Source organism: Aquarana catesbeiana, linkage group LG08 (genome assembly GCF_042186555.1).
Source record: "Aquarana catesbeiana isolate 2022-GZ linkage group LG08, ASM4218655v1, whole genome shotgun sequence".
NCBI classification, from domain to species: Eukaryota; Metazoa; Chordata; class Amphibia; order Anura; family Ranidae; genus Aquarana; species Aquarana catesbeiana.
In genome coordinates, this window is record NC_133331.1 from 249,788,533 (window position 1) to 249,802,634 (window position 14,102).

The 14,102-nt window shown below is 44.5% G+C and overlaps 1 protein-coding gene and 1 pseudogene across 1 annotated transcript in view; both read left to right on the forward strand.

The window, feature by feature from the left end:
- The window catches only part of SSRP1 (structure specific recognition protein 1), a 122,074-nt gene extending 116,410 nt beyond the window's left edge, over nucleotides 1-5,664 (forward strand). Inside the window, exon 16 of the mRNA XM_073596990.1 lies at nucleotides 5,386-5,664. Within this exon, the coding sequence (XP_073453091.1) occupies nucleotides 5,386-5,439 (54 nt within the window). The 3' untranslated portion in view covers nucleotides 5,440-5,664. The remainder of the gene's footprint in view (nucleotides 1-5,385) is intronic.
- A 2,594-nt stretch (nucleotides 5,665-8,258) lies between these two features.
- LOC141107027 (5S ribosomal RNA) lies at nucleotides 8,259-8,377 on the forward strand (annotated as a pseudogene).
- The last annotated feature ends 5,725 nt before the right edge of the window (nucleotides 8,378-14,102 follow it).

The window sequence follows — 14,102 nt, forward strand, 5'->3', positions numbered from 1 at the left end:
TCATCTGAATCTTCTCTCCCAAGGTCCAGTACCATCCTGCTTCAGTGACTGACTTGAGGGGCAAGCCTAAATTGCTGATTACCACGGTGCTGAAAGAGCAGAAGGTCACTTTCTGCACATAGAGGACATATTTCACTTGGTGCAAAGAAACACTTTAATCCCAGAAAATTTACTGTGGGACTAATCCTGTCCTTTCGGCACTCGGTCCTGAATAAACAATTGGCCCTGAGTTCCATCAAGGGCCAGATTTCTGCACTGGGGACCTTGTTCCAAACACTACCAGCTGCCAATTACTTAATAAAGATGTTTGTACAGGTTCACTTCCCGGTGACTCTGGTATCTGAATTTGGTCATTTTGACACACAAAAAAAGCCCTTTGAACCTATTGGGGATATTCCCCCTTTTATTCTCATGAACAAGGTTTTGTTTCTTGTCACAGAGAGGCGAGTCTGTGAGCTGGTTGGCAGCCTTATGTAATACCAGAAAGGATAAAGACACAGTGGTATTTAGAAACAGAACTTTCTTCCTCCCTAAGTTAATTTGTTTTTCGCCTCGACCAGGACATTCTTCCATCCCTCTGTCTTGCTCCATTTCATCAGAAGTGGATCTCCCTCCATTGTGTATATGTAGCTTGCACTGTGCGTGTCTACTTCACAGCCGCTGCTTCTATAACAAAGATGCACGGTCATTCCTTATGACGTCAAGGGAAACCTGCCTCCCGATCTGCTATTTCTCGGTGACTCAGATCATCATCATTCAAGCCTATGGGCTTAGGGATCGGGTTCCAACCTTTCCTGTCAGGGCAAATTCTACAAGATCTGTAAATTTGCAAGGCTACCCGGTCCGTTCATTTATTTTCCAAATTTTGCTAGGTGCATATTCAAGCCAGCTTTGGGTATAAGGCTCTTCAGGCAGCTGTTGACAACTGGTTGGTTAGTATTTTTGTTACTGTTGCTCTCCCCTCAGTTGGACTGCTTTTGGATGTCCCAACAGTCTTTGAATTCCTGTGTCCCTTATTGAACTTCAAACGAAAATAGGATTTCTGTACTTGCCAATAAATGAGACGGGTCCACAAAACAAAGGCTTGTTGGGAGTAGGGAGGAGTTATACCAGGATCACTTTGTTTGCCCGTGTCTAAATCCTGTAGGTGGCAGTATAAACCAACGGGCAGCACAGTGGCTGAGTGCTTAGCGCTTCCACATGGCAGCACTGGGGTCATTTGTTGGAATCCCAACCATGGCACTACCTGCCTGGAGTTTGCATGTTCTCTCTGTGCTTATGTGGGTTTTCTTCCGGGTACTTCGGTTTTCTCCCACACAAGAAACATGCTGGTAGGTTAATTTGCTCCTGTCTAAACTGGCCCTAGTATGTGTGTGTATGAATGTGAGTTAGGGACCTTAGATTGTAAGCTATGTGAGGGCAGGACATGATGTAAATTTGCAAAAGTAAGATTTTAATCAATATCTCAATACAAGAACAATTTCCAAAATTTTGACAAAATGAGTTTTATAAAACATTTGTTTAGCGCATTACATGAAAGTAAGGTTAACAATATAACTTAGATTACAAAATCTTCTTCAGTTTTACTCAAATTAGTAATACAAAAATGAATACACCCCACAACAAAAACTACTACTGCTAGTATTTTGTATGACCTCCATGATTTGTAAGGACAGCACCAAGTCTTCTAGGCATGGAATTGAACAAGATGGTGACATATTGCAACATCTTTTTCCATTCTTCAAGAACAATCTTTTAGAGCCTGGATACTGGATGGCGAGTGATGCTTGTCTCTTCAGAATTCCCTATAGGTGTTCAATTTAGGTTCAGATCGGGAGACATACTTGGCCACTGAATCACATTCACCCTGTTCTTCAGAAATGCAACAGTGGCCTCAGATGTGTTTTGGATCATTGTCGTCATGTTGGAAAGTGCACGGCGACCAAGGGCACGGATTGATAGTAGCATCTTCTATAGAATAGTACATCTGTGAATTCATGATACCATTAATGAATAATGAAACCAGCAGCACTCATGCAGCTTCACAGAAGGACACTGCCACCACGTTTCCCTGTAGGCACCATGCATTTTTCTTTGTGCTCCTCACCTTTGCAACGCCATACAGTTCTGAAGCCATCGGTTCCAAAAATTTTTATCTTGGTCTCATCACTTTGAGTCCCAGTAGTCGTCGTCTTTTTCAGCATGGGTCCTGGCAAATTCTAGATGGCTTTTTTTGTGCATTGGCTTTAGGAGAGGCTTCCTTCATGGACAACACCCAGGCATGCCATTCCTCTGTAGTGTACACCATATTGTGTCATGGGAAACAATCACCCCAGTTTGGCTTTCTACTACTTTGGCTACAGTGGGGGAAATGGGTATTTGAGCCCCTTCAGATTTTGTAAGTTTGCCCACTTACAAAGAAATGAAGGGTCTATAAATTTTTATCATAGGTGTATTTGTAAATGATAGAGACATAATATCAACCAAAAATGCAGAAAAAACACACCAAACCAATGCTATAAATTAAGTTGCAGTTCAGTGAGTAAAATTAGTATTTGATCCCCAAGCAAAACATGACTTAGTACATGGTGGAGAAACCCTTGTTGGCAAGCACAGAGATAAGGCATTTCTTGTAGTTGGTGACCAGGTTTGCACACATTTCATAAGCATTGGAGTGTATTCATTTTTGCAACATGGGGGATACGTCCTGTTGCAGTTTGCATCTGTCTAGGTCACAAATGTCCCAAATCTCTGGGTGCAGTTGGTGGCTTTGCTGTTTGTTTGTTTTTTCTTTCAAATTAGCCAAAAACTGTCAGATTTACAAAAGGCTCTGAACCACCTCTTGTCCCAGGGAACTTTTTTTTTTTTTTACCAGTACTGCCACATAAAAGGGTTTTAGTCAAACCTGTTCAAGGTACCAAAGACCAACGGAGGTGTCTGTCCTATTCTGGACTTAAAAATCCCTTATCAAATTCCCATATTTCACATGGAACCTACCTGGCATCTGTGGATGTTCAAGAAACCCATTCACATGTTCCAATCTATCCACTTCATCAGTTCTTACTGAGCTTTGCATTGGCAGACGCCACTTTTAGTTTGTTGCACTGCCCCTTGGCCTATCCTGCGCTCCCCTAGTGTTCTTAAAGGACTTGGCACCTCCTGGATGACATTCTTCTGAAGGACTCATATCAGAAAATACCCACAAGACAATTCAAATGCTCCAGGTCTTTGCTTGACGATCAATTTCAATAAATCTGTTCTCCAGCCTTCCTTTTGCTTGGAATACTCACTGAATTCCATTCAAGAACTTTCCAACAAAATATCTTGCCAGCTTGGAAAAAGCAGGCTCCTCCAGCAAACCGAGGAATTCCCTATCTTGGATCACCACCCCAGCCTCAGATGCCTTGATCATCCCCTGGTTTAAGTTCTGGCTAATTTACGCCTTCCCTCCAATGCGAATACTGCCTCATCTGCTCAAGGAATTAGAGCAAAAGTGGAAAACTATGGTTTTAATTGCACAAACTGTCTCAGAAGAACCTGTTACTGACTTCTAGCAGACGACTCCTGACCTCTTCCCAGCAGGCTAGATCTGCTATCTGAAGGCCTTATCTTTATTCCATCCTGTTTTTCAGTCTCTGGCTTTAATGGGATGGCTGTTGAACCCCAGGTATTAAAGGATAGAGGGGTTTCTGAGTCTGTGATTCTTAACTTGCTAAAGCCCTCTTCCAGGAAGATATATTTTCACACCTGGAAATCCTTTTTTTGCTTGCTGTGAAAAGACACTTCATTCCTAGAGATTTTGCTGTACCTCACATTCTGGCCTACCTACAGTCAGGTCCTCATCAGAAGTTGGCCTTTAGCACTCCAGAGGACAAGATTTATCATTGTCTATTCTTTCATTAGCCTCTGGCTTCTCTCTCCCTTGTAAGAACCTTTCTTCAAGTTGTAACTTGTATTAGTCCCCTCTTGCAGCACCCTGTGTTTCTTTATTATCTTAACTTTTTCTTTGCCCTGCAGAAGCCACCATTTGAGTGTTATCAGGGACAATACCCTAAAGGATTTATGAACTGGTGACGCTTTCCTGTAAAGAACCTTTCGTCATACTTCAAATTGACAAGGTTGTTTTATTCCCAAGGAGATTCTTTCTCCCGAAGGTGGTCTCGGCATTCTCACTCAATAAGGACATTGTCATCCCATCCTTATGTCCTGCTCCTAAGCTTCCAAAGGAAATCTCTCTACATTGCTTGGATGTAGTCAGAGCCATTAGAATACCTCAGGGCTACTGCTCAATCAGACAGATGGATTTCCTGTTCTCTGAACCTCACAAGGGACACCTTGCTTCAAAGTCAAACACTGTATTATCGTTCTTAAACATGATTGCAAGAGTTTACACTCAGAGAAATCTCCGCCTGTGCTTTTACACACACATTCCACCAGATCAGTGGGAGTTTCGTAGGCTTTTCGGCACCAAACCCCTCTGTGGCCTCGTGTAAGGCTGCCACTTGGTCTTCTGTTCTTACTTTTTTCCCATCCAGTCATCAGCTGATGCAGCTTTTGGCCTTAAGGTTCTTGCAGCGGCTGTTCTGACCTTTTGTTGCTGGACCTGTTGACACAGTTCTGTTTGCTTCATTTTTGCACACCCTTCCTATTCATTGCTTGGGGATGTCCCATGGTATATGAATACTCGGCTTGTGTCCTGTAGTATAAAGATTTTGACATACCTGTAAGTTCCATATCTTGGCGTACATGACACAGGCCATCCTCTCTTCTATTTCTTGGTTTACTCTCCTTGCTACAAAACTGAAGACTCACAAAGTGGGAGGGGGGGTTGGACTTTGGGGGAGGTGCCATGGGGACATGTCCACTAAAGCTTTGCCGGTGTCCAGGCACCTAAAGGTACAGGCCCGTAACCTTGGTGTATGAATACCCTGCCTGTGTCCTGTGCTGTACTCCAAGATATGGAATTTAAAGTTAAGTTAAAATTAAGAAGAAAACAAAATTATAGTACTGCACTTTGCACTTAATTTTTTTCATCCTTCCATTAAATAACCTAAATATGTGCTATTGACAAATAAGACCCATTTAATGTTTTTCTCAACGTTTGAATGTTGGTATCTATATATTAGGTTGTGAGAGAGCAAAGCATGACCTGCATAACTGTTATCAGTAGAAAGTAAAAAAGCAAAATCTTTGGAGAAAGTAATGTGAGTTTTGGTTCTCCTTGGCTAAGTTTCCCTCCTTTTTAACCAAATTGCTGATGCTAGAAACATCTTCTGATCACTATGTTTCAAAAGTAACTACAATCTTCATAATAAAAGCTTCTACCATTTTTTTTGTTCTTGTTAAAATAAATGTGCACTTGAAAAATGTATTTATTTTTTTCAGGGATCAGATGAAGAGATGGCCAGTACTCCTCCGAGTTCTAATGATTCAGACTGAATAGTAGCTACTTGACTTGGCTGTTACACTTCTGAAGATTAATGAACTGTTTCCAAATTCCAACTGTTTCTCATGTGAGAGATAAGTGCAGTACAGAGGAGAATGTGTATATTTCTATCCCTGAAGCTACAAGCATAAGCCTATTCTCTGTGGAAATCTCCATCTCGTCTCTAAATGTCTCACCCGCCATTCCTTGTCAGTGTTCTGGATTTCCTTTTTTTTTTTTTTTTTTTTTTTTTCCCTTGTAATAAAATATTATTTCAATTTTCTTCCGGTTTCTCGCAAATTTCATTTTATACATCCTGAGAGATTGAGCTAATTGCTAACTTAATTGTACAGCCTTCTCACACTGCATCTGCCATCTAGCACTTAAGAGATGCCATATGGACGCTAAGTGTGTATAATTTAGTTAAGAAACTTTAAGTAGAGTCCCTAGGTGCAAGCAAAGTGCAGAGATCAATCTAGAGGCTTAAGCGTAAAAATAGATGTAACCCATTGTTTCTATCCCATGTTCTTAAAGTGAACCTGTGCTTTGCCAATGCAGGAGAAAGCAACAGACTTGCGTTAAAGTTGGCCCACAATCTGAACATTTACTTCCATCATTCTCATGCTGCTCTGACTGCTTGGAGCAAAGCGTCAAACTTTCACCACCCTCATATTACAATGCTAGATGCCTAAGCAGCAAGTCTCTAAACACCAGCACGGTTGCATGGAAGGAAAATGCCAGTTAAATTGTACCGGTTATATTTCTTATCCTACATCACAGGGCAATTCATGTGCATGTCATCACTTTCTGTGCGGAGCTGGATTCTGTGAGCAGCAATCTCAATACTGTTTCTTTTCATACTTCAGGGGACACATAGCCATAGTAGTTACTATGTGGTTATAGGCCACCTTCAGGTTTTGGACACTGGCACGGCCTAAGACAAAAAGTGCACTCCCTATATAACCCCTCCCACTACTGGGAGTACCTCAGTTTTTTCGCCAATGTCTAGGTGTTGGTCAAGGAGTAAAGATGTGCTGAGCTCCTCTGGAGCACTCCTTGCTGGGGCAAGCTATGCAGACGGATCCATTCAAGGTGTCTTTCTGGCCGAATTGAATGGTACCCGAGCCTTGTGTCCGCAGAGGTTTTTGCCTGTGAACGCTTCTCTTTTGTGAGCTGGAGCCCGGAATCCAGTACTTTTTGGTATTAAGGCCTTAAAGTTTTACTGCCAGTGGTGCTTTTGCAGGTCCAGGATTCTGGGTTTCTTCGAGGATCCCCAGCTCCTGAGAGTTTAACGGAACCCACCGTGAAGGGTGAAGATTGGGTCTGTTGGTTTACCACAGAAAACCCTGTGGCAGGAAAGGTAAGTGGAGTTTTTCTAAGAAATTTTTAAAAATTTTCTTATGAATTGTCTCCTTTAAATTAAATGTTATGCCTATGTGTCACCACTGGGGGCTGTATTGAGCACCTTCTTATGCTTTGCTCAGAGATCACGCTGTGTCACAGAAACAGCAGACTTTTTCTCCAGCCAGCAGGCAAACCTCTGGTAAGTTTGGAGGGTTTTTGCTTCCTCCAGAGACCCCCACCTGGGCTGAACTCTCCTGCTCTTCATGAGGCTGAGTATAAGGGAGAACTGAAAACGATTGGCAATGCCGTTTTCTTTCACCGCCCCTACACGGGGCGGCTTCCAGGTCCCCTCCACGCCATCCCTCTCTCACTCACAAGCCGATCCCAAAAGTCAGATCGGAGGCCCGTGCTTAAGTGGGAAAAGAGAAGGGGGGCGCACGATGCAGGGTGGGGGCGAGGCTTAGCGCGACGTGGCGTCCTTCACCGCGGGAGTGTGTGTTTAGTTTTTTTTTTTAAATAATAAAAAAACTCCATTTGTGCTGGTTGCAAAATTGTCGCAGAGACATGAGAGCAAAAGGAGCATGGAAGAGGTTTTGATGACACAGGCATTTCCTGCTTAACACATTTGCAGTTTGCATGAGGCTGAGCATTAATAGCAGTGGCTGGACTATTGCTCAAGCAGTGGATGCGATTTCTTCTAATAGTACCTCTGCTTTGTGCATCGGGCTAAGGTCAAAAGGGGGGTTAAAACACCCCCAAAATAGAGCTAAAAGGGCTCCCTTCAAGCTCTGGAAAGCCTACTCATCTCTACAAATGGCATCCTCCCCTGAAAGGGAGTGGCTGGTCAGAGTGAGCATTGGGGCCATGAAATGTTTGCAACTGTTTTCAACACTGCAGTCCCTGTGTATTTTACTAAAAGATCTTTTTTCCCTCAGCCATGATGGGTTTAAAAAAAAAAAAAAGTTTAGTGCTTTTAATCGCACAGGTTCCCTTCCATTGCTCAGGATCCTCAAACTGAGGAAATAGGGGCAGGAGAAAACAAATCCCCTCAGGGGACCGTGGTGAGGCTGATGACTCCTCTTCTGAGGTGTCAAATGTGGGAGAATCAGCTGGTTTCAATCTTAAGACTGTTGGTGCAATTTCTTGCTGAATGGTCCACTCCACATTTATGCTCCCTTAACTGAGTGTTTGGGTTCGCTAAAGCCTCCTTAAACTGTGCATGCCTTTTCCAGTCCATTTATTGTTGTAAAAAGCTTTTTGTATCGGAGAGGATCTCCCAGATAAACATTATTTTTCCCCCTAAAAAAAGTTTTTTTACACTTTATCCTATGGTGGAGGAAATTCACTAAGTAGAGTATACCAGCAGTTAACACTGCTATATCCTCTGTGAATAAGAGCTTTTGTTCAGCTTTGTGAGTTTTTATTGTAGAACCTCCACAAGGTCCTCATGCAGGTGCTTGCTTATAGCCAAACGCACAACTGCTGAGATGCCTATGGCCACATCACCCTGAAAGCGCCCGATCTCGTCTCATCTCAGAGGCTAAGCAGGGTCAGGCCTGGTTAGTACCTGTATGGAAGACCACCTGGGAATACCAGGTGCTATACACGGTTCTGTGCACATTGTTGCTAACACAAACAGCTAAATGCATGAGAGTGGGAACGCACGTCAGTGGAGGATGAACTTCCTTTCACCATGCAGAAGCTCCTGGCTAGTCTTCCTTTTGCGGTGAAACAGCTATTTGAGAATGTTTGGATAATTCATCCAAAGAAATTCTAGTGGGAAAAGTACCCCCTTTTGCCATTTAAGTAAAGGAGTAAATGTATTTTAAAGCTCTTTTGTGCCAGGGGCATCAGGCAGTCACGATAGCTTCTGCCATCAGGTTCAAAAGGTAATCCTCAATTAACCCCAGGGACAAAAGAGGTCTTTTGGGAGGAAACCTACAAGATACTGAAGCCTCCTTTATGAGAAGGTGCCCTGCTCGCTCAATAGGGGGAATTCTTCTGCAGTTCTCAAAGATCTGACTGGAAGACGAATGGGCTCCTCAATAGCTCCAAGGTACAAGCTGGAGTTCCAAGAGTTTCTGTCTCCTTGCTTTTTCTCAGATCAAACATTCCTAAGGATTCAGAGAAGAAGTAGTCTTCTCTCAAGCATTGGACCATTTTTTTTGGCAAAAGTGGTTATGGTGGTGCCCATGTAAGAGCAGAGGTTGGGGTTTGGTTAATTCCAGATGGATGTTCTGGATCTCAAAGATCTAAACTCCTTTTTTCTCATGGAGTCTATCCGAACAGTAGTCTCCTTCCTACAAGGGGGAGAACTTCTGGCGTCGATCAACATCAAGGATGCTTATCTCCATGTGCTGATCTTCCCCCGTCACCAGAAATTTCTACGCTTCGAGGTAGAAAATCTTAATTTCCAGTTTGTAGCTCTACCTTTTCGGGCTAGCTACTGCACCTCGAGTGTTTATAAAGATCCTGGCTCCTCCTTTAGCCAGATTAAGGGCTCAAAGTATAAATACTAGCCTACTTAGACGATTACTCTTGATAGATCAATCGGTAGCACGTTAAACCAAAGTCTGGTCACCGCAGTCGGTTACCTGGAATACTTAGGTTTTATCCTAAACCTAGAAAAGTCCTCCTTAAAACCATCAAGGAGATTGCAGTACTTAGGGCTGATCATAGATACAGTCCAGAAAGGGGTATTTTTGCCCCAGGAAAGAATCTGTTCCTTAAAGGAACTGATTTGGTTGGTGAAAGCAAAGAAGAATCCTTCTATTCATCTTTGCATGAGTTTATTGGAAAAAAATAGTGGCTTCTTTCGAGGCCATTCCTTATGCGTAGTTTCATTCAAGACTGCTGCAAAACAGTATCCTGTCAACTTGGAACAAGAAGGTCCAAACTCTGGACTTCACAATGCGTTTATCCGCCAAAGTGCATCAGAGCCTCAATTGGTGGTTAATATCCCAAAATCTTAAAAAAGAAAAATCCTTTTTTCCGGTTACCTGGAAAGTAGTAACAACAGATGCCAGCCTTTTGGGCTGGGGAGCAGTCCTGGAAGAAGCATCTGTCCAAGGGAAGTGGTCCAAATCAGAGTTGACCTTGCCCATCAATATTCTAGAGATTCGGGCAGTATGCCTGGCCGCTCAGACTACGGAATTATTCTGTCAGGATCCAATCTGACAATGCCACAGCTGTGGCTTATATCAATCACCAAGAGGGCACAAGAACTCGTGCGGCCCAGAGAGAGATGAATCGTGTTCTTCACCCCGACATCGATCTGTCAATATGCCAAAAATGGGGATTTCCTGATGATCTGTTTGCATCCAGGTTCAACTACAAGATCGACAACTTTGTGTCAAGGACAAGGGATCCAATGGCATATGGAACAGATGCCTTGATCTTTCCATGGGATCAGTTTTCACTGATCTATGGGTTCCCTCCTGTTCTGCTGCTTCCGCATCTCCTACGCAGGATCAAGCAAGAGGGAAAGGAGGTGATTCTGGTGGCTCAGGAGATCTTGGTTTGCCGAGATCATAAGGATGGCGGTAGGGGGACCCTTGGACCCTGCCCCTGTGGCCAGACCTTCTCTTGCAAGGTCCGGTGTTCTATCCTCCTTACAAACTCTAAATTTAACGGTTTGGCTATTGAAACCCACATTCTAAAGGATCGTGGACTGTCACCCCAGGAAATGTATCATAGGTAGGATCCTTGAGTTCCTACAGATGGGATTAGAAATGAAGCTGGCCTTGAGCACCATCAAGGGCCAGGTGTCGGCCTTATCAGTGTTTTTTTCAATGACCACTTGCTTCACACTCTCTGGTTCATAACCTTATTCAGGGGGTCACATGGATTAATCCCCCAGTTAAGTAACCCCTGAACCCTTGGGACTTAAATTTAGTCCTGTCGGCCTACGAAAACAGCCTTTTGAACCGATTCAAGATAGTCCCTTGATCCTCTTGACAAGGAAAATACTTTTCTTGGTTGCCATATCTTCTGCAAGAAGAATATCAGAGTTGGCTGCTCTTTCCTGTAAAGAGCCATATTAGATTAATCATAAGGATAAGGTTGTATTGCGGCCTCATCCTAATTTTCTACTGAAGGTAGTGTCAGGTTTTCATTTAAACCAGGATATTGTTCTGCCTACATTTTTTCCAGAACCTCGTTCTGTGGAAGAAACGTCACTACATTGTCTTGATGTGATGAGTGGTCAAGGTCTATTTAAAAGCGACTGCTCAGATTCGTAAAATAGATGTTTTGTTTGTGTTGCCAGACGGTCCTAAAAGAGGACAGGCGGCGTTGAAATCTACCATTTCCTAATGGATTCGTCAAGTGGTTGTTCAAGCTTATGGTTTAAAGGGGTAAGTTCCTCCTTTTCATATTAAAGCACACTCCACCAGGGCTGTTAATGCTTCTTGGGCAGTGCATTAATAAGCCTCCATGGCTCAGATCTGCAAGGCTGCAACTGTCTTCACTCCATACATTTACCAGATTCTATCAAGTAGATGTAAAAGGTCATGAGGATATCGCCTTTGGGCGCAGTGTACTGCAGTACAAGTCCTCTAGTCTCTTGGTGCCCTACTTTTGTTGTCTCCCTCCCTTCAGTTGGCATTGCTATGGGACATCCCACATAGTAACTACTATGGCTCTGTGTCCCCTGATGTATGAAAAGAAAATAGGATTTTTAAAACCGCTTACCTGTAAAACCCTTTTTCTTTCTCGAACATCACGGGACACAGAGCCACAGTAATTACTGATGGGTTATATAGGTATCACTGGTGATTGGACACTGGCACACCCTATCAGGAAGTTCAACCCCCTATATAATCCCTCCCCCTTGCAGGGATACCTCAGTTTTTACGCCAGTGTCTTAGGTGATGGACGTGTAAAGATGTCCTGTGCTGAGCTCCAAAGGGAATATCCTAAGATCCTATACTGGGGCAAGCCAGGCGAACCGGATCCATTCAAAGTGTCTTTTCATGGCCGAATTGAATGGTACCCGGGCCTCGTGTCCGAAGAAACAAGGTTTTACCCGTAATGCTTCTCTTTTTAGAGAGCTGGACCCCGCAGATCAGAAAATGGCTTTAAACTTCCTAATTTCTGGCGAGGTGCTTTACGGTCCCAGAACTGTTGGATCCCCCTACTGATGGGGGCCCCAGTCTCTGACGGTTTTTTCAAACGGAGCCCACCGTGAGAGGTGAAGATTGGGTCTGTGTAAACAGCACCCTGCGGCTGGATAAGGTAAGAGGAGATTCCACAGAATTTTTGAGTTCTAGTGGCTTTTCTCCTTTAAGGTAAATGCATGCTATGCCTATTGTGACCACCGGGGGCTGCCAAGAGCACAAACCTACACATGCTGACTGACTGTCTCAGGTGTTCAGTGCTGATTATGTCCCAGCATCTCAAAGCAGGCTGCAAGCAGGTAAGGTGGAAAGGGGGATTTCTCATGTTTGAATGTTCCCCCCAGGCTAGAGAGGGGCCACAGGGGTCTAGAAAGTGGTTATACCACCCGGGCTCTGCGGCCTAATGGCCACCATCTCTGAAGATAGCCGTTCAGGCAGATCTTGTTACCTGTCTCCCTCCTTCCCCCCCCCCCCATCCCCAGCCTTTTCTCCAGAAGCATGACAGGAGAGTCGGAAGTGCGGGAAGCGCTCGTTTTTTTCAAAACTCGAGGGGGGGCGGTAGAGGAGGGGGCGGGACGTCAGCACAGAGTGTTTAGACTCCACTCAGGCCAGCTGCAGGCTATTAAAGGCACTCTGTACAGGTGCACTCAGCCTTCTGAGAGACACAAAGCTGACGGTCGCATGTAAGGTGGGACACAGGCATTCTCCTAGGCAGCATTTACTGAAGTAACACCAGACTGAGCATTGGGTAGCAAGGCTTTTAGCCAGACTACATCGCTCAGCGGGCAGTGTTCATTTGTATACCTCACACCTTGTTGCTTTGCACTATGGGTAGAAGAGGTTCAAGCACCCCAGGAACCAGAGACACTAGGGGATCTCGTTCAGGTTCTGAGGGCCCCCTGTCGGCAGCATCCTCCCCCCCTAAAGATGGGCCAGGGACGGCTAGCCAGGGAGAGCCATCGGGGTCAGGGGCTACACCTGCTTCTGGCACTTCAGCCCCTGTATATATTACACAAGAGGTTTTTTCCTCAACCATTAATGGTCTAGAGGAAAGATTAATGGCCGTGATTACGTCTTCACTCAGTGGAAGAAAACGCACTAGGCTTTCCTCTGTTCCCCAAGACCCTCAGACAGAGGAGCTCTGGGATAAAGGAGATGAATCCCTTTCAGAGGATCAGGATGGGATGGATGATTCCTCTTCGGAGGATTCAGGTGGAGAGGGACCCTCTGCGACTTCTCAAGAGGAGAAAGTCTTAGTGCAGATCCTCACTGGATTGGTCCGCTCCACATTTAAGTTGCCCATACCTGAAACTGCTAAAGAATCCTCTTCTGCTTTGGGGTCACTGAAACCTTTCCAAGCAGCACATGCTTTTCCTGTTCATACTTTACTTGAAAAGCTTATTTATTCTGAGTGGGATCACCCAGACAAACGTTTTTTTCCGCCGAGAAAGTTTTCAACACTTTATCCGATGGAAGAAAAGTTTATTAAAATGTGGGGAATACCGGCTATTGATGCCGCCATTTCCTCCATAAATAATAGCCTGACTTGTCCTGTAGACAATGCTCAGATGCTCAGGGATCCTGTAGATAAAAGGATGGAATCCCTATTGAAGGATGTTTTCTCCTTAGCAGGATCAGTGGCTCAACCTGCAGTAGCAGCGATTGGAGTCTGTCAATACTTAAGAGACCATGTTAAGCAGGTCATCAAAGTATTACCTGAACAGCAGGCCCAGGGGTTTGCTAACCTTCCAGCGGCCTTATGCTTTGTGGTTGACGCCATTAGAGATTCTATCGTGCAAACCTCCCGTCTTTCACTGGGGTTGGTGCATATACGTAGAATCCTATGGTTGAAAAATTGGTCAGCCGAAGCACCATGTAAGAAGCTACTGGCTGGGTTTCCATTTCGTGGTGCAAGGTTGTTTGGAGAGGACTTGGATAACTATATCAAGAGAATCTCTTGTGGGAAAAGCACTCTCTTACCTGTCAAGAAGAAGAGTAAGCGTCCCTCTTTCAAACGGACTCTTTCCCCAGCGCCGGGGGCTTCAGCCTCCAGGCAGTCTCGACGGCCGCCTCCATCGGGGTCCAGAGACAAGAGTCAACCCCAGGGACAAAAGAAGTCCTGGGGAAAGAAGCCCACTAGGCAAAACACTAAGACCTCTGCATGAGGGGGCGCCCCGCTCACTCGAGTGGGGGGAAGACTGCGACAGTTCTCAGAG